Source organism: Rhamphochromis longiceps, linkage group LG10 (assembly GCF_057381845.1).
Source record: "Rhamphochromis longiceps isolate RC_006_pf linkage group LG10, R_longiceps_female_GT1.1, whole genome shotgun sequence".
NCBI lineage: Eukaryota > Metazoa > Chordata > Actinopteri > Cichliformes > Cichlidae > Rhamphochromis > Rhamphochromis longiceps.
The window spans coordinates 9,340,041-9,360,812 of NC_140566.1; the positions used below are offsets into that span (position 1 = coordinate 9,340,041).

A 20,772-nucleotide genomic window follows, 5' to 3' on the forward strand; every position below is an offset into this window, starting at 1 on the left:
TTGTTTCTTTTTTGTGGCTTTCAATTGAAGCCACTTGAACTGCAGGGAGTATCAACCTGTTCAAATGTTTTATTATTAAAGTGCTATGCTTTAAAGGGCTCTGTGTCAAAGGTATTTTGTATATTTTTTCCAACTGAGCAGTGTGCAAAGGAAGCATGGCTGTATCGTAGTCTGCTAGCAAAGTTTATGAGAGCGTCTTTTAATCTGCTGAATTCTTATGGCAGAATCTTTCTGTTTCTGCACTCTTACGCTTGCTTCCCTTCCCCTTGCATTCACACATGGAGTCACACATTGTATCTGTGCTTTTGTGTGACTTTTTGTGCATGTGTAGGCTCTCCCATGATGGTTTCACTGACAGCTGATGTCTCTTACTGCGGACAAATTGCAGGCATTTCCCCACCCCACTGTATTTATTACCCTACTGCCTTCCCTCCTGCGTGCGTGCAAGTCATGGAGCATGCTTTCAGTTGCGCGTACATTTGCTCACGTGCATGTCCTAACAGGCAGGCTGCTTAAACCGGAAGTCACGACTCACAAGTCAGTGTTTTCTTTTTTTTCCTCTTTAAATGGGGCTTTCTACTCACCCTCCCTCCCCCTCTCTCTCGTCATATTTATGCTGCTGAAGGCTTCGTAGAGGAAACGTGACACAGTATCTTATGCTGCACTTGCTTGCTGCCAGTGACTCATGCACCTACTTTTGGAGCACAGCTTGTTTAATGCAGCTTGCAGTCTGTACAGCATGTTAACTATGGCACTTCTAGCAACACACTTCAAGTCTTTTCCACAGCAGATAAATGTGTACACTCTCTACCTGAATTTGTTTATTTCTACTGCCACTGAGCCAGTATTTAATGAAATCATATACCTTTCCTTTGCTTTTGTGGCGTTTTCCTTTTATATATTGTAAAACAGTATCCTCGGTCCTTTTCCTCAGTCAGTAGCTACATGGTTTTTAAGCTTAACCTAGGTGTCAGCGCCATTTGTCCTCCTGTCACTTTCAAGGACAGGAGGACAGTTGAAAAACTGAAATATTTTAATCCCAAAGATATTTCAAAGTCCCGCTCTATTGTGCCGAGAAGGAGGGGGCTGCTGCTGCCTATATTTGGCTCTGCTGATGTCTGAGCGCAGAGTACTATGTGCTCCATTTCCCAGTTTAAGCTACACTTTTTTTTCCCCCTCGTCATGCTTCCTGTCTCGATTCATGTGGAAGTTTTCAGTTATTGATGAGCAGCAGGTGCAGTGATAAATAGCAGGGCTTTTTTTTTAAAAAAACAACAACAAACAAACATTTTTATGGATCAGCCATCATCAACATCTTTTGACCTCTTACCACTCGATGGGATTTCTACATAATAGTCCTGCTTTATTTTAGAGTTTTATGCAATTTGGCATGAGAGTAAATAGTCTGTTGGACTGGATGGAGTGATGGGAATATCGGTCACATTTAGCTTTTTGTGCTGTGGAGCTCTTCTTTCAGCAGTGTTAGCTGTTTCAAGTGGGCCTGCTATAGCCTTGCATTTGCTCTGCTGCATGTTGTCTTTTTTTAACATGCACTAGTGGGTCCTCTTCAGCATGACTCAGCAGTGCATGCTAATACAGAATGAGGTAATGTTGTCTCTAAGCAACACTTTCCTCACTACTTAGCAACTCAACAACAAGACCGGTGTCGCACTTTTCATTAGTTTGAAGCAGCCATAGCACAATAACTGTGCTCGTGCCAATCGCATCCAAGTGACAACTAAGGAAAAAAAGTGTGTTTTAGTCAAGACGGAATGGGCCTAACACAGTCCCCCAGTTCATCACAAAGCCGAGAGTGTTTCACAAAGTTATTTTATAATCTAACACTTGTGCTCCTGGTCAACACCATTTATTCAAGATCTTTTGTTTCAGTGCATCTTTTTTTAATTATATTGAAAAAGCCGTAAAGTAAACAGAATAACAACAAGAGCAGCTGGTCTGAAACTGATTAAAAGCTTCCGGTTTTAGATAAATGAAAAGATGTTTTGGGAGTTGGCACGTGCAACCATGTGTCTCTTCCACTCTGTCGACTTTTAAGATAATACCCTGCCTCAGAATGAAATGAAAAATGTTCTGTTAACCTCTGTTGGGAAGCAATTACCTTAATGTAGGGGTCTCGTTGCGGCTGAAGCCAGGGCTTGGCTGCGACTAATCAAATGGCCATGGAATGTTAATGGACAGTTTGGGATCCCTCTCCCTCTACACCGGAGCAGACAGTCTCCCTCCTACCAACAAGCCCCTCTGTGCTAACAAAGGCTCTTCTGTAAAACTCATATGCCCTAATTGGACAGCTACACATGCACGCTTTTTCTCATGTCCCTCTTTTTCTTTTATCTTCAATATTACTCTGACAGGATGATCACAAGCTGTCAGCTATGCTGGGTATTGCTTATAAAAATGAAATGCCGTGCCAATATGATATTTGAGTTTAAGTACCTCTAAAAGTATGACAAGGAGCTTAACAGATCATGTCACATATCTTGCTGTTTTGCTCTGAGATTACTTTTTTTCTTTTTTTGACCAAGTTAAATTTAATTTGTCATTGTCCAAAAATGACATTCCCACAATCAATATTTAGAATGAGTTGCACCAAAACTGAGGACGCAGCATTAACATAATATGTTCTGTCAGGATTAGACTTCCAGTAGATTGAATAAAGCTGTTAAATGCGTGCTGGTGTAATGTTTCATGCACATGAGACTTAAACAGTTCCATTGTTTTTGGGTCTTTGCAGGTGCCGTTCCCAGTTCTTCAGGGGGAAGGTGTGGAATATCTTGGCCGTGCTGATGAAGCCATCATTGCCATTTCTAACTACAGACTTCACATCAAGTTCAAGGACTCAGTCATCAATGTGAGTGCATGTCTCTGACAACAAACCTAACAAAGAATCACAGAACTGTCACTTCTGCCAGAGCCCTATGCCACCAGCAGAGGAGAGGGAAGGATGTTTAGTTTGGATGCAATTAGACTTTTTCCCTTCCCCCATATAAGTTTTCATTAAGAAATAACTGTGGCAACAAGGCAAATAAACTTTCAATGGGGTACCCATTGAGCACTTTTAGCTTACTTGGCATGTAGTTGTTTGTACCAAGGTGAAATCACAGGAGCACTAGACCCTCTAATCCTGAAACCACAAAGGTTTAATGTGACATCCAGGCTGGCAGTGCTCTCCACCAGCTCGCTCCTGCTGACGTCAGGCCTTGCTCAAATACAAATAGGCTGGTTGTTTGCATTCACTGGCAATGAAAATCCTTCTTCCCAAATCCATGTCATCTTTTCCAGAAGGATTCAGCTTCTGGAAAAGATGACAGTTTTAAAAACGAAGGAGGTGGCGAGGGCCAATCACCGAGGCACGTCCTCACCTTAACTTTAAGCAGAGGAGAGTGAGATTACCACACAAAGTTCAAATGTCACAGACTAACAGTCCTTATCAAACTGATTTCCTACTTAGACAGACTCCTGCCTTGACCCCAGAAGCACACATGAACTGTATGAATGCCAGCAAACAACCTTTCACCCACACCTCCCCTTCACAACTCTTTACAGCCTCTTACTTTTAAGCTGTTTTCTTGCCCTTTACTCCCGCCTGTGTTTGTCTTTCTCGTCATGATTTCCATTTGACTTGGCCATGTGCTACAAATAGTGCACAGCGTGATGTGCTCGGTTGTCTTTTCATCTCGCAGCCTCTTTGGTGTTTACTTTCCTTTTAACTCTTCATTTCCCAATGCCTCCTTTTTGGGTTTAATAGTTTGTTGTTTTGTTTTTTTCCATTTCCTCCTGTCTTATTTCTTCCCTCCCTCCTTCTCTCCTTGTCTGTGCTCCATGGTGTCACTGTGTTTTAGACCTACCCAGGTGTGGACATTGACATATCTGTGAGTACCATATGATAAAACATCACCCTCTGCCATAGTCTAGACAGCTGTCATTAAGCTCCTCTTCACTTTACATGATTGGGATGCACTGAGGCCAAACTGTAATTTACATTCAGCAGAGTGGTAGATGGATTAATCATTTTGTGAAATGACTGTGTCGCCAGCACTCTGTCTCTTGAATTAAACTGGCCATTATTTGTAAAAAAGTGCGCATACATAGTCCTTATGCTCAAAGGTTTGTCCATAAGGGATTTTTTAAACCTCGTCGGGGGTTCATTAACATCGTACTCTAAAGTACCACTTACCTGCTTGAAAAGCATAAGGGACGGCAGGTTTGTAGCTGTCACATGGTATCATAACAGTTCTAGAGGCAAAGTTGGAACACCAGTGTGGCCTTTTGTTCCTCTGCAGTCAGGTTAAAGGTTTACTTAGTGTGTCTAACCTGGATACAGTCTGTACTAGACCAGAGGGTGGTAATTTCTCTGCCAGTGTGCTGTCTGCTCACACAGTGGACTATCAGGCTAAATGCACGTGCTCTCTGTCTCCCTCTGCAGGTGCCTCTCAGGCTGATAGAAAGTGTAGAGAGCAGAGATATGTTCCAGTTGCACATCATTTGCAAAGACTCTAAAGTTGTCAGGTAAGAAGAGCCCTCACTCTTACACTCTCTTACAGCACAGTACTCTGATACACATTTGAATTAGTAATACTATGGGTTCATTTAGGAAACTGTACACATTACCAATTGTAAATTGTACACATAACAACAGACTGACCGAATTTGGAGTTCAGTTTGACTTACTTGAGATCAAATTAAGCAATAATGTAAAAGGACTTGACATGGAGAAAAAGTCAAATTATGTGTTTTTGCAGAACTGTACTTGTGACTAAAATCATCAATGACTACAACTTGTGACGCACTGTCATTCACCCACCTTAGATAGGAAATGTAAAATAATATGTAGGTAATACTTTTTTGAAACTAAGGTTTCAAAGGTAATAAAGGGTGTTGGTAAATTCTCATCTTTGTGTTCATGAACAGTTTAAAACCAGTGGAACTGTCGCATACTCGGTAGCAGATGTGCCCAGCAGCATTTTGGTTCCACATTATTAAGCAACCACATTACTACTCTGGTTTAAAGGCTGGAAAATCACAGAACAGCTGATTTGTTTTGTTTTGTTTTTCTCCTAGTCCCCAGTGCATGAAGGGTTTGTTGGATCTCACTAATCTTTCTAATCTCCACAGATGCCACTTTGCAACGTTCAAGCAGTGCCAGGAGTGGGTCAAACGTCTGAACCGGGCCATAGCACACCCATCACGGCTGGAGGACCTGTTCGCCCTGGCCTATCACGCGTGGTGTCTAGGAGGCAGCGCTGACGATGAAGATCAGCACCTTCATCTTTGTCGCCCAGGTTCACACACATTCGTTCACAGTTTTAGAACAAGTAAATGTTTGAGAGGGCATTTTTCATTTATACCCTCGCACCATGTTCTATGTGTGTTTGTAGGTGATCATGTACGTCAGAGAATGGAAATGGAGGTCAAGAGGATGGGCTTCGATACTCAAAACATCTGGAGAGTGTCTGATATCAACTGCAACTACAAGTATGTCACTGATGCTTAACCATGAGAAGCACAGCAGGTATATCCTGATGACTGCATCTAGTTTTAGTAGTATAGAATGGTGTCATGATAAAGAGTAATGATTGGATAGTTGACGGTGAATGGCAGAATTTTAGAGTTAGTTACTTTTTGATGAGATCCAAGGTTTTTCAGAATGAGAGTGTCACCAGGGATGGGAGGGAAGAAAAGGGTACCTCAAAGTGAAAGGCAACACCTAGAAGCAAATTCCACATCTTTTAGATATATGACTTTGATGTTTTCATCATCATCCACTGTGACTAGAAGTCTTAATTGATTAATGGATGTCCAATAGGTACACTTTAAACAAGACAAGCTAATGGCTAATCTAGGATGTCTTTAAAGCTGCAATTTTCCCTGTCATTGAAACAAACAGCGCGCTGAGGCTACCAGGTTGGGTAGTTCAGCCTAAGATAAACTGTATTAAGGCAGTCACCTAAGTAGAAACAATAGACTGAATGGGTGTATGAGTGTGTGCACCTGTACATCGGGGTCTCCTTTGCAGTCTGGGTAAATAAATGCTACAAAAAAAAAGGTCAGTCTGTTTGGAGGGCCCAGGAGAACACACCCCACTGAGACAGACACACACACACACATAGGACAACTGGCTAATTAAACAAGTCACAGCCTGCTGAGGCCCATGACTCAGCACTGTATTTTACACACACACACACACACACACACACACACACACACACACACACACACACACACACACACAGTCTCTCTCCCTCCTGCTATTAGACTCTGAGCAAGTGAATATAATTTGAAGAAAGTATCCTGGGAGAGAAAGAGGAGAAAGCAGAGACAGATGGAGGTTTCTGATTTGTTTTCTGGTCTAGCTGAGATATTGATGCTGCAGTGACCCTGAAAACCAGAACATTTTAGGGAATGTCCTTTTGCAGCCAGTTTCATCTTGGTTTTCCTCATCAAAAGATAATGCAGCATTATAAACTGTTTTAAAACTTCCTTTAGAACAGGGATGTCAAACTCAAATACACAGTGGGCCAAAATTCAAAACTGGAACAAAGTCGCGGGCTAACATTAATATTTATTGAAAAAAAAATCTTCCTCCAGATATAAGAATGAATCTTTTCTTATGGACTCAAACAAGTTTTGCTGAAAAACTGAATATGGAACAAGCAAAGCTTAATACTAAACAATATATACCGGTATATATTAGCTGTATAATACCAGTAAGCCAGCTCTAATAGTAATTTGGTATGGCTTCGTGGGCCAAATGTAATTTGGCTGCGGGCCAAATGTGGCCCGCGGGCCAGAGTTTGACACCTATGCTTTAGAACCTCTAACTACCTGTTCATCCTGTAGGCTGTGCTCCAGCTACCCACAGAAGCTTCTGATTCCAATCTGGATCACTGACAAGGAGCTGGAGAGTGTGGCTTCTTTTAGATCCTGGAAGAGGATCCCAGTGGTGGTCTACAGGTAACTTTGTGTGCATGTTTTCTCCAGCTTATATGGGTGCAAGCTGAAGAAAATCCATCATTTTAGGTTAATTAACTCTGTAACCTTCGTTTCCAGGCACCAGAAGAACGGGGCAGTGATCGCCCGCTGTAGCCAGCCTGAGATTAGCTGGTGGGGCTGGAGGAACACAGATGATGAGTATCTAGTTACGTCCATCGCTAAGGCCTGTCAGATGGACAGCGGAACCAAGGGTGCACAAACAAATCGACAACGCGGGGAAGCTACTGACTCTTCCGATGGTGATTTTGGTAATCTTGCTGTTTGATTTTCTTTGCACGTCCATACTTGCACTCCTCATCCATTTGCACATCTCTGCATTACACGATGACCCTGTTTGTCAAATTAAACCATCCAGGGTCTAAATTCACTCGTTTTCTTAAAGTCACAGCTAGTGATCGCATCATATTGCAGTCTACTCAGGCAGCCCACACACCTATACCAAACAGAGTGCTTCCAGTAGTGAGTGTCTGAAACAGACTCTCTCTCTCTGCAGTCATCCAGACACATAACAGCAGATCACGCTGTGCAAACCTGGCCAAACACTCTCTAACTCTAGACTTCTTTCACAAACTTTGACCAGAGAGAAAGAGATGCATTTATCTGTTGTTTAATTATCAACTTTTACTTCCAAGAGAACCAACACATAATAAATTGTAATGTAACTGCATTTTCAATAATACCTGCAAATACATAAATACATCATCACCAATTTAAAGTATAAAGGTAGCTGATTAACATGAATCGCTTTTATTGTGCACACCATAAATTTAATTAGCTTCTTTTTAATCAGCACTTTGAACTTTGAGAGGAGATCACTAAATTTCCAGGTTGTAAACAGCCTCTAATAGCTGGGACTCTGGTGTTTTCAGAGCTTTGCAAGCATTCACAGGGCTGGGAATGTGTTTTGTTTTTGTTTTTTTCCATTGCTGATGTTCTCCTTTTTAACAGAAAGTACATGCATCAGTGTTGCTGCATTGTAATTATTGTGAGTTACAGAAAGTAGGACAGCTGTCAGCACAGCTTTCACAGTTCAGAAAAACAACTCTTTGTATCTTTTTCAGTGGTTTTGCTTTCCTTTTCCCCCCTCCATATTAACTTATAAGGAACACACAGATATGTCAAATTACAGAAAGTGATAAAAGAGCTTTTAACACAATTAGAGAAGGGTGCAGAGAGAAGTATTTCAGTTCCAGTCGTCTTTCTCTGCAGAAGCTGTGGGAAGGAGGCTTCTTGACTTACCAGGTAACACAGTGGTGTTCATCATGAGGAGATATTGATTTTCAGTAGGTTACAAATAGAGTCAGTTTCTCTTAATCATGTTCCCTTCCCTTCTTGACACCGTCCTCCTCCTTTCACACTTTCTCTTTCTTCCTTTCCCTGGCAGGTCGATTCGCATTACACTGTCTGCTCATAATGATCAGAATCTTCTCTTTCCCCAGACTCATCTCTGACGGGCGGCTCCAGCTGCAATGACAACACTGTGACACAGAAGCTGCTGATTCTGGATGCTCGCTCATACACTGCTGCAGTGGCTAACCGAGCTAAGGGCGGAGGCTGCGAATGTGAAGGTTGGCATAATCCCAAAACATTTTGCACCATCTTCAAAAAGTCAAATTAAACTAGAAACATTGTCATCTGTGAACCTTATCTGGAGTGTGTGTGTATCATTTGGCGTCTGATTCTACTGAGTCAAGCAGACAGGAAACTCGGTGAGAAGTAAAACAGTGTTTTTACTCAGTACTCTAAAATTGCCTGCTTGTGGTGACTTAACATAATTTTAATATCCAACTTTATAATTCCTCTCAGCTCTATGGAGCTTAATTATTTTTTAATTACTTATGTAACAATCAGAAACAATTTGAATAATACTAAAGCCAGCTGGACAAGTATATGGGTAATTATATCATAATTCAACTTTTTCCTTGATCAGCTTGAATATTTAAAACTAATGGCTTTCAGATAGGCTCTGCTATGATGGCAGTTTAGAGGATATTGGTTGTGATTTGTAGCTTTTGCACACACTTTAATTCTTGTCAGTGCTCATGTTGTTAGACCTGTCTTATAGAAATCATCCTTTACAGAGCAAGTTTAAAATGTTCTTCGTGTAGTTTTTGATCACACATCTGTTTAACAAAGTGCTGTTTTTCCATTCTGGAAACAATCCCCTCTCTCTACAGTGACTTGCTAACACATTTAGTGCAGTCCAGTTTGACTAAATGGACAATGTTATTGCTACCAGTGACTACACACAGTCACTGTTAGATGACTATGAATGTTGCACTGAAAGCAAATTGTTGTTTGTTTGTATTCAGAGTACTACCCCAGCTGTGAGGTCATGTTCATGGGAATGGCCAACATCCATGCTATCCGGAACAGTTTCCAGGCTCTCAGGGCTGTCTGCAGTCAGATCCCCGATCCAGGAAAGTAAGTTGATCTATGTGACCTTTCTCTCTGAGCGGCTCTGGCCTCATTTGCACCTCCCTCCACCTTCTCTGTTTTAGTGGGTTCACCACACAGTAAGGCAACACCACACAGGCACAGGAACACAGTCCTGTTCCTGCTGGGCTTGCCAGCTGTCTGTCTGTACACGTCAACCAACAGCACATGTGTGTTATGGCTGTCCATTTGTTCCCATGTTTACATGCGTTTTCAATACGTCAGCTGTGTGTATTTTACATCGAATGTGTGAAGTGAAGCAGAAAGGCCTCCAGAGAGGTGCCTCCCTGCTCTGTCATAGCTAACCCAAATAACCCAATCTATGCTGTATCCTGCTGTATCAGATTACCTCAGTTATGACATATTCCATATAGGTTAGTTGTTGCCTAATCAACCCCCTCTCGTGTTTCCAGCTGGCTTTCAGCACTGGAGAGCACCCGTTGGCTGCAGCACCTGTCGGTCATGCTGAAGGCTGCCACTCTGGTATGTTCAGCAGTCGAGCGGGACGGTCGTCCTGTCCTGGTACACTGCTCAGACGGGTGGGACCGCACGCCTCAGATTGTAGCCCTCGCCAAGGTCCTGCTGGACCCCTACTACAGGACATTAGAGGTGAGCATCTGCACAGTTCAGTATTAATCTAATGTATTTGATTTTTAAATGACATGCAGGCATATTCTCATAGATATGGTAAGCACTTATTTTGCTGGATTCTCTTGTTGCTTTTGGTACTGACTTCTGTGCTATCCACAGGGTTTCCAGGTGCTCGTAGAGACGGAATGGCTGGACTTTGGTCATAAGTTTGGGGACCGCTGTGGCCACCAGGAGAACTCAGACGATGTGAGCGAGCAGTGTCCCGTCTTCCTGCAGTGGCTGGATTGTGTTCACCAGCTGCTCAAACAGTTCCCCTGCCTGTTTGAGTTCAACGAGGCCTTCCTGGTGGGTGGTTGGACAGCACTCTATACTAGTCTGTCTTACGCATTAATCTCTACATGTTCTTTAAACTTCAAAAAGTGGCCAGGATTACATGAAACCATACATTTGGCCTAATGAATAAAGTCTTGGGTCACATGGTCATGTTTCACATCAGTCAGCTGTCTCACACACACCGACAATGAGAGTTAAAGTTAATCAGTGCTGTAATTAAAGGCCTGACTTGATGCATCTTCTTCACATGTCCAGGTCAAGTTGGTGCAGCACACATACTCGTGTCTTTACGGCACGTTTCTGTGCAACAACGCTCGTGAAAGGGAGGCAAAGAATATCTACAAACGCACCTGCTCTGTGTGGTCTCTGCTTCGCACAGCAAACAAGAACTTCCAGAACTTCCTCTACATCCCTTCTCATGACATGGTACCTGCCGGTTTTCACAGCTTTTGTACAGGGTGGGCCATTTATATGGATACACCGTAATAAAATGGGAATGGTTGGTGATATTAAAGTCCTATTTGTGGCACATTAGTATATGTGAGGGGGCAAACTCCTCAAGATGGGTGGTGACCATGGTGGCCATTTAGATGAACAGTTTCCTGGAAAGTGGATTGGTTGTCGTGGGCCAGTTGAATGGCCCCCAAGTTCTCCCGATCTGACCCCCTTAGACTTTTATCTTTGGGGTCATCTGAAGGCAATTGTCCATGGTGTGAAGATACGAGATGTGCAGCACCTGAAACTACGGATACTGGATTCCTGTGCTGGCATTTCTCCTGCGGTGTTGCTATCAGTGTGTGAAGAGTGGGAGAAGAGGGTTGCATTGACAATCCAACACAATGGGCAGCGCATTGAACACATTTTATAAGTGGTCAGAAACTTGTAAATAACTCATGAAAGAATAAAGTTACGTTGAAACCAAGCACACCATTGTTTTTCTTGTGACATTACCAATAAGTTTGATGTGTCACATGGTCCTCTTCCTATTGAAAAAACAAAAGTTGTATCCAAGATGGCTGACTTCTAAATGGCCACCATGGTCACCACCCATCTTGAGGAGTTTGCCCCCTCACATATACTAATGTGCCACAAACAGGACTTTAATATCACCAACCATTCCCATTTTATTACGGTGTATCCATATAAATGGCCCACCCTGTAGTTTAGTATAGTTGCAGCTGGAAGTTGCTTCCTGAGTGTTTCCTTTTAAAGCCACTGTGCTTTTCAGAAAGTGTTCAGTGAGGGGACTTGCTGAAGGAAACAGTTGATCATAGTAATGATCATAATCTTCAGTCACGATCTCAGTGAGCACAATAAGTGTTTTGATTAATGGATAATGTGACTCCAATTTTGAACTTCAGTATGATTAAAGATTAAATCTATCCTACTTTCCCTGCCATCCTTTCTGATGCACGTTCAAAGAGTTTGGATCTTAGACGCCATTACTATGTACTTATCCTCCCGGTGCATTTGTCTGCCAGGTGCTGCAGCCAGTCTGCCATACTCGGGCACTACAGTTGTGGACAGCCGTCTACCTGCCCACCTCCTCCCCGTGCACTGCTGTGGATGATTCTGTGGATCTCTACCTCCCGCCCTCCATCACAGGAGATGAGCTTACCTCCCGTTCCCTGGACAGGTCTGTTTGTCTGAACAATACTATTGCCGCAGTCTGACTAGTAATGTTATGGCAAACAGTCAGACTGCCCTCTAGAGTTCAAAATGGAGAACTGTATTACTGCATTTTATACACATTAAAAAAATAAGATCTGTATGTACTGGTGATTTACAGACTTCCTAAGACCCGCTCCATGGATGACCTTCTGTCAGCTTTTGAGAATGGGATGCCCCTGACACGAACGTCGAGCGATCCCAATCTCAACAAGCACTGCCAGGAGGGTCGCTCTGCACTGGAGCCCTCACCTGCTGTGGAAGAACCCGCTGTAGAAGGCTCCAACGAGCTCATACCTGACACTGCGGTGGACAGTGGAGAGGGACAATCTGTGCATCCGACTCCAGAAGCTGTCCCAGGTGTAGTGGGTGCTGAAGAGGCTGTGGATGGACCCTGTTTCACTACGCAGCCCCTGCCTTCCCTGCCCCTCTCACCTGTCCCCCTCAGTGAGGATGTCACACTTGCTCACACTGCCTTTTCCACTCCTGCCCTCATGCAAGCTTTGCATCAGATCACAGATACTCCACTCCAACAAGCTCCAATGGAGGCTGAGAGCCCTTGTAGGACTGCTGAGAGTATACCATCTCCCACTCATAAATCAGAGCCCTGCTTACCTCTGCCCTGCAAAAGCACTCAACCTGCAGCCAACACACCAACCTCTGTATTTCAAGGACAAATTGATAGTCAGTCAAAGAGCCTGCTGGCTGTAAAGCAGCTAACACCACTCCTTCCCATGGGGGACTCCACTGAGACTCTTACAGGTGAGAATGATCATCCCCCCAACTCGCCCTCCGCAGTGACCCAGGAATTTACGCAGAATACTTTGAATGATGAGGAGCAGCCTGAGTTTCAGCCACAAGCTCAACCCCAGAAGGAGGAGGAGGACACGAGGACAAATGGGGCGAGTGGAAGAGAGCGCGTGTTAGCGGCAGCTCCTGTAGACTGCATCCAGGTCACTGCTCGCCCTCTGATCTCCCAGAGCCAGCTCTCGGACCTGTGCTTGCTCAGCTCCCACTGGGAGAGTGTCCAGGGTCTGGTCCAGTCTGCCTCTGGTGCCAGCCGGGGCCAGCACCCCAACATCCACCAGAGCCGCCGGCTTGCCAGTAAATTCCTCCGCGCCCAGGGCTTTGCCATTGCCAATGGCTCGCAGTGCTGCCGCAGGGAGGCGCTCTGTTGTCCGAGCAGTGCGCTGCAGATTGGATGGCCTACCAGGAGTGCAGGCTACACTGGACTGTGTGGGCCTGCTGCCCTCACCAGCTACTCACTGGCAGCCCATCAGCTCCTGCCAGCCTCTTATTCCTCACCCTCAGCTTCCAGCTCGCCACCACCTCCCCAGGCCCTGGCTTACCTGGATGACGATGGGCTGCCTGTGCCGATGGATGCCGTGCAGCAGAGATTGCGTCAGATCGAGGCGGGTTACAAGCAGGAGGTTGAGGTGCTGCGACAGCAGGTGCGACAGCTGCAGATGAGGCTTGAGAGTCAACAGTATGGCACCCCTCCCTCAGAGCCATACGTCGAGTACGAGGATGACATTGTGAGTGACTTTTTAAGCACAGACTTTACTGAAAGAGCTAAAAGCATTTCTCTTTGTCTTCAGAGTATTTACTCTCAATTATTTTCAGAAGAGTTCTTATTTGTATCCATCCTCTGATCTCATTCTGTTCTCTCCTTAGACATGTCTGCGTGAGTCAGACAACAGCAATGAGGAAGATTCTCTGTCTACCCACAGCGAGGACCGTCTGTCCGAGGGCAGCTGGGATCGAGTGGAGCCCAGGGACACTGAGGTGAGTGTCCTACAGAGCTTCTGTCTTCACGCTTCCTTTCTTGTTCCCACTCACTTCTCACTTGCATGTCCAGGAGCAGAGCTATGTCTCACACTTTTCTGATACCTATCTCTGTGTGTAGGTTACGAGGTGGGTGCCCGACCACATGGCCTCCCATTGTTTCAACTGTGACTGTGAGTTCTGGATAGCCAAGAGACGTCACCACTGCAGGTAGAGACTTCATTGTGTTTCTTTTTTGTTGTTAATTTTTCCAACAAGTGCTCAAACTTGGAGGAAAAAATAGATAAATGCCAAGATTAGACTAGATTAATATTAGTGTGGAAATATTTGTGTTTACGTATTTGCTCAGATTAAGAAAGTAAATGTGAAGCTTCAGCCATAAGCCTGTTAGCTCAGGTTAACTAATGCTAGCTTTGCTAGCTGTCAGCAGTGTGAAAGCATCTTGTTGCTGTGTTACTGGGCAATTATGTGCTCAGCTATTCCTTTTATTCTGGCGCAGTTTTGAAGGCAAATTTGGTTGCTGTTTGAATAAAACCAGACAAACTGTTCAGCCGGTTTTCAGTCTTTGTGCTAAGCTAATCTGACCAGCTGCTGGTTAACATCAAGTACAAGATTAGTCTCATCGTCTCACTCTGAACAAGAAAGAATAAGTACATTTTCCAAATGCTGTGCAAATTCTTTTTAACATTTAAGCCTTAATATTTTTTTGCATTTGAAGTGAAGCTGATTCACGATTAGCACTTGCCTAAGAGATCTGAGTGTTTCCTTTTAAAAGCTGGCTGTGTTTGTATATTTTGTATGCCTGTTTCTCTCTGCACTCTTTAGTTGCACAGTGAATCTGCCAAAGCAGCAGCATGCCTTTAAAAGACAATTTGCTGTGCATTTTCCAAGCTTTGGTTTCAGCATCAAAGGCTCTTGACTCACTGGGGAATTAATTATATGCTCCACTGAGACATTTTAGGCAGGGGGGAAAATTCATATTCACAGGCAGAGCAGCACTCTGAGCAGGGCATGTGTTCAACTGTTAGATCCATTTTTTATGTAACTTAAACACAGCAAGTTTTCCAACATGTAATAAATAGAATCAGCTGATTTATAATGTATGTAAACAATGACTTGTGTTTCCGTTCCCAAATGCAATAGAGACGGATGGAATGCAGTAAAGTTGCCATGTGTGAAAAGACCTTTAAATGTGCTTCAGGAAGAAGCGGAAAGCTGTTTGTGCTGCTCATCAATCCATAATCTGCATTTAGCCTTTTCATTTTTGCCCTCTCTGGGTCCTGAGGATCTTTTATTTTGAAATCTTATACGTTTGGTATCTAAAATGTCTTAGAAACCTTCACATCAAATATTATTTGTCCTATTAATAACGTTACATGTGTTCTCCATTTTCAGGAACTGTGGTAATGTGTTCTGTAAAGACTGTTGTCACCTGAAGCTTCCCATCCCAGACCAGCAGCTTTACGACCCCGTGTTGGTGTGCAACACCTGCCACGACCTGCTCCTCGAGTCCCGCACCCGCGAGATCCGTAGCCAGCAGCTTAAGAAGGCCATCGCTACAGCCTCCAGCTGAGAGAAACCTCTGAAGCATTGTCGCCTCGGCTTTGTCCTGCTCGTATGGGACTGATGAGCTGTGCGCTGTTTTTACCGCCAATCAGCTGTAGTTTGGCTGCAGGGGCGGGAATGAGGAGCAGTTGTTACTCTTTGGGACGCTGGGCTTTAAAAACGGAGATGTACGTATAGACTGTAATAGAAGGGATTGCTAAGGCATGCTAGCAGGTGGAGGAGGGGGTTGGTCAAAGACATTTTTAGGCCTAAGCGCCGCAGCGTCCTGCTGCCTCCACACGGCTCAGTCCTCTAGTGGTGCCCCCGCCTGAGACACATCTCCAACCTGTCCACACACCTTTTAGTACCAAACACCTGCACCCTCCTGACGGACACCGTCTCGCAGTTCAGAGGACAATCGCTCACCCTTCCACGTGTCGGGGGACTCCAAAGCCTGTACCTGTACTACTGGAGGCTGCAACTTTAAAAGAAAAGAAATGCTGCTACAGTATTTAAAAGTCTAATTTTGTATTCTTATTTTGTGCACTACTAGCTGTCATGTAATGGAGGGCACTTGTGACCAAACTTGAGCAAAAGGGAGAAATCTGCTGTTTACTTTGCCATTGCATCTTTTTTGCTGTTGTTGTTTTTTTTTGTCCTCTCGGAGCCTGAATGTAACATGTGATGGATAACTGGACTGGGTTTATGTTAACGTGCATTTGGTAGGTCGTGTACATGTTCTTTGCTGCAGTGTGTTCTGTATGTGCACAGTCGATGTGGTTGTGTGTTTTATCTATGCTTTTCTCTGGTATAGTCGCGGTGCAACGCTCTGAGGGATGTGTGGCGCACACTGATGTGGTTTTGCGGGGACAGAATGAGGGTGGGAGGCAGCAGGTTTCTGTGAAGTCTTCTTCAGATGAGTCATTTGAAGGTGCTTGGAAGATGTGACTGAAGGGTTGTGCTGATGTTCCTCTAGTCGAATGGCTTGGTGTCCACATAAAGCTCTATGTCCATCTGACTGACTCCTCCACATGCTGAGGACTGAACAGAGCTCTTAGTTTTTTGTTTTTAAGGGTAGTTTGGCAACAGTCCCCTTAAAAATGTTTGTCTACTGGTTGTTGAGACAATGGTGCCATATTTTGTTTTGTCTCTCTCTCTCTTTTTTTCTTTTCTTTTCAAAGGATATTTCTTTGTTATGGATGGCAGCAGGTTTCTAATCGGCCACCTCTCTGTATGTTTAATGGTACAGATAGCTAGCTGCTTAATAACACTGAAATGACTAAAGATTAACTGAGAGTTTGATAACAAGAGGCTAACAATGTCAGTGGATAATCAGATATCGCTGGATTCGTTACCTTTGTAGTTATCATCGTCTAATATTTGGAATCTTTTGCACGGTGTTTATGAAGCTGAAATCTTTGAGGAGCTCAGAAATGTAACATACATAGTTATCTGATCCGTAGTGGTGGCTAAAACCTGTCACTTAATGATTTATTGTTGTAAAGAAATGCACTGTAAAAATGAAATCCCATGGGTTAAAATAAAGGATTATATCATGGATCTGGTTTCCTGTATTTTGTTTTTTCTTTTACAGTATGCATCTCATTTTCTTTTGTCTATAAGTATTTAAATCACCTCTATAGTGTTGTGAAAAATTATTTGCCCCCTTCTTGATTTCTTTTCTTTTTTGCTTTTTTTTTTTTTTTTTTTTTTTGGTTTGGGTTTTTTTTGTTTTTTTGTTTTTTGTTTTTTTGCAATTTTAATATTAAATAAAGATGACCTGAGTAAATACAAAATGCAGTTTGTTTGCTTTTGTTGTTGTTGTTTTTTTTAATGGGACCTGTCTGACAAAGTGAAGAGCTCAAAAAGCAGCACATCATGGTATGATCTAAAGACTACTGCCACAGAAACAAAGTCACTGACATCTGTCGCTCTGGAAAGAGTTATACTTTTTAAGCCTTTGAGACTCCAGTGAGCCATTATTCACAAGTGGAGAAAACTTGGAACAGTGGTGAACCTACCAAGGAGTAGGCGGCCTACCAAAATTACTCCAAGAACACATCAACGACTCATCCAGGAGGTCACAAAAGAACCTCTAAACATCTAAAGATACTGCAGTCCTCACTTTCCTCAGTTAAGCTCAGAGGTCATGATTTAACAATAAGGAGGAGGCTGGGAACTCCGTGGCCTGTCTCTGATGTCCTCATTGCACGGAATTTGACCTTGAATTCGAGATGGTAGTAGGGCTAGTAGTTATACTATGAAATGAGTCCTATCAAGATCAGTCAAAAAGGCATGTGCTCCCAGGGGGCCTATCACAGAGTGTCTGTTTTGGTGAGCAGAGTGTACTTTTTTGTGATCTGCTTGGGGAGTGTCACTGGAGTTGGTGACACCAGACTGATCAGGAAGGCTTGCTCTGTGATTGGCTGAAAAATGGACACATCCATACATATGCAATAATACTAAGTGCAATAATCCTTTCTGTCATCGTTGTATTTTTACTCAGTTGTATATAGTATTTGTATTTGTATTCTATTTTTATCTTATTGTATATTTATTTTATTTTATTCTACTGTATATAGTATTTTATTCTATTCTGTACAGTTGTGTACTGTATTTATTCTTATTGTATTCTAATTTTTGCCTCATAACTTTTGCACTGTCCACTTCCTGCTGTGACAAAACAAATTTCCCACGTGTGGGACTAATAAAGGTTATCTTATCTTATCTTATCTTATCTTATCTTATCTTATCTTATCTTTTGAAGCTGTGGCAAAAAGGTTACCAAACAATGGTTATGTATCACTGATGTATCTCTGCTGCCACAAGGACACCACACAAAGTTTTGATCCACCACTCTTTTCTTTACATTTTGTTTCTTTATATTAGCAGCCAGACTTTTTTATAATGTTTAAACTGCTGTTGTTGAATAGTTCTTCAGTCTTTCTGAAGGTCTTCCAGAGGTTTTCTCTGGACATGGGCTGTTTTGTCACTTATTTTTAGTCCAGTCCTGATCATCGGTACCTGAACATTTCCAGAGAAATGTTTGTTTGTTTAAGCCAATTAGCACTAACCCAGGAATCATTCACACACTAAAAAGGCCTTAAAGGATGAATCAGTGTTCTGTCAACACAAAATACCCAACTTGGCAAAGAACTTATTTCATATAGCACCGTTGAGTGCTTTGATACTGATGGCCTGTTGCAAAAACACATTCCTGTTAGTTCCCATTTCTTTAGCTGAATCTACAGGAAAAAGCCAGTTTCAGGTTGCAATACATTTTTTTTTTTTTTTTTTTTTATTTGAAAAACTGAATAAGTGAATTAATAAAAGTAGTGGTGGCCTTAAAAAAATCTAAAGGAGTATACTACTAATAATGATAACAAGAAATATAATGCACACTTTGCAGGGTGTCATTCAGCAAAAGCTTTCGAAGTAAAGAAGATTAATGGATTTGAATGGATCTTCTTTCAGTGCTGAAAGCGCTTTTTTGCATTTGTCCACTAGATGGCGTTTTTTCTCCGCGAAAAACAGAGTTGTGTCTGTTTTCAGCAGCAACTTTGACCCAATTGAGAGGCTCATTGCACAATTTCACTGTTAAAGATTTACTCACTTTCCCCACTTTCAAGAGTTACTAAAATTCATCTTTATCACATGAAACAGTCATTTCTTTTGTAGAAGCAGGCTTCATTGTTTGCTACTTATTATGTTTTGTGTCTTCACACCACAAAGATGTGTATGAAGCAGGTCCTTCATACACCATACCAAAGCACTGTTTTCAGATGAGCTGCTGGTGTCAACGTTTCTAAGAAACATCAATTCAGGTTCTTTGATGCTTTTTAGCAGGGACTCTTGGCAATGTCCTTCAGTGTACCTGCTCAGCATGATGAATAATGCAGGCTCAGGTTATTCTAGGGTCCAACTTAGTGAATGTAAATTAAGTTGACAGCTCAATCTATTCTGTGAGAAAGCAGAAAAGAAATTTGGGCTTTTTTCCTCACAAAACTTTGAACTAACTGTTGTGAACTGCACCAAGAACAAATGTATTGAAGTTTCCACTTTAACATGTTCAAGCTTTTATTCATACCAATAATCACACAGTTTTGAATAATATAGTCAAACATGTCATGCTGAACCTACTTTACAGAGAAAATGTGGTGGTAGAAAGTACAATAGCCTGCTGTAATTGATGGAACCATGAATTCTGCGCTATATCAGAAAATCCTGAAGGAGAATGTCCGGCCATCAGCTCATGCCCTGAAGCTCAAGTGCCTTTAAGTTATCCAGCAAGAAATGAAACACAGCAGCAAGTCCACATCCAAACAAACAAGCAAAGAGTCCAGACTTAACTCAGATTTTGATGCTTTGGCATTCAACAGGCTGTTAGAGAAGAAAGAAAAAGAAATCAAAAAAGGCACATTAAAGGTCAATTTTAACTGTCTATTTGTCTCAACTAGATCTTCCATAGATTTTGCGGGCGATTCCCTTCTATACATTGTACTTGTTGTGTCATATTTCTCAGTTTCATTACCTTTAGGTGTTATTTGTTATTTGTGTTATTTGCTTTAAAGCTGTTATTCTTAAAATTCTGAATAAATAAATAAATGTCAGTATGTCCCTCCTTTAAATACAGATTTTTAAAACACCTCTTCTGTAAAATTTATGTAGGCACTTTGGTCTGTTTTTCCTATAGTTTCTCCATCATTGAGAATTTAAGCTCTTACCATTATTAGAAATAGTTTTTAGTGTACATTTATTTTCCAAGCAAAATCCCTCCAAAGGAAGAACCCGGCAAGCGTCATGAAATTTCATAGAAAATGCATTTTAAACCCTCATCAGTTATTTTGTTCCCAACTTTTTATCTTTGTTCTGCCTGATGTTGTTTCTTCTTCCCCCTGTAAAAATCCATTCTGCCTTGTTTGTGTTAACAAATTTTAAGAGGATGAATGTTCTCCATACCTCTCTTCTGTTTGCTGTTTAACATTGTTGCAAGTTTTCGTAAAACATTTTTTAATTTCATATGTTTAGAAATACTCTGAGAGGAATCCATTTCAATTTTAGTGACCAGCGCCCATGAATGAAGCACATATTCTTGGTATCTCTGAGAGTAGAAATGACAGCAGCTGGGTTTCTCAGAGACGTTTCACCTTTCATCCAACAAACCTGTTGAGGTTTGATGGCTGCTGGGCACGCCCAAGTTTCGAAGCTTTTGTGAGCTTATTAACTTCTCAGTCTATAAAATTACAAGTGAGTTACTTACCCTCCCAGCCATGAAGTGAATGGTTAGGGTCACGTGCACCAAGTTGAGTAGATACTAATCTGTACTGGTAAATGTGTCAGGGCTGCATTGTAATGGGCTGATAGTGGTTTCATAAACCACGTCTTTTTTTCCCCTCCGCCTCT

General features: G+C 42.4%; 1 protein-coding gene across 3 annotated transcripts in view; it reads left to right on the forward strand.

The window, feature by feature from the left end:
- The window catches only part of mtmr4 (myotubularin related protein 4), a 42,988-nt gene extending 26,061 nt beyond the window's left edge, over positions 1-16,927 (forward strand). For 2 of the 3 annotated variants that reach the window (XM_085420048.1, XM_085420049.1), the window contains exons 4-18: positions 2,753-2,869; positions 4,445-4,527; positions 5,134-5,493; positions 6,859-6,972; positions 7,069-7,259; positions 8,451-8,579; positions 9,324-9,435; positions 9,861-10,056; positions 10,198-10,383; positions 10,627-10,797; positions 11,853-12,007; positions 12,161-13,574; positions 13,714-13,824; positions 13,946-14,034; positions 15,220-16,927. In XM_085420048.1, the coding sequence (XP_085276174.1) occupies positions 2,753-2,869; positions 4,445-4,527; positions 5,134-5,493; positions 6,859-6,972; positions 7,069-7,259; positions 8,451-8,579; positions 9,324-9,435; positions 9,861-10,056; positions 10,198-10,383; positions 10,627-10,797; positions 11,853-12,007; positions 12,161-13,574; positions 13,714-13,824; positions 13,946-14,034; positions 15,220-15,397 (3,606 nt within the window). In that variant the 3' untranslated portion in view covers positions 15,398-16,927. The remainder of the gene's footprint in view (positions 1-2,752; positions 2,870-4,444; positions 4,528-5,133; positions 5,494-6,858; positions 6,973-7,068; positions 7,260-8,450; positions 8,580-9,323; positions 9,436-9,860; positions 10,057-10,197; positions 10,384-10,626; positions 10,798-11,852; positions 12,008-12,160; positions 13,575-13,713; positions 13,825-13,945; positions 14,035-15,219) is intronic. The other variant, XM_085420050.1, reaches the window with a different exon arrangement.
- The last annotated feature ends 3,845 nt before the right edge of the window (positions 16,928-20,772 follow it).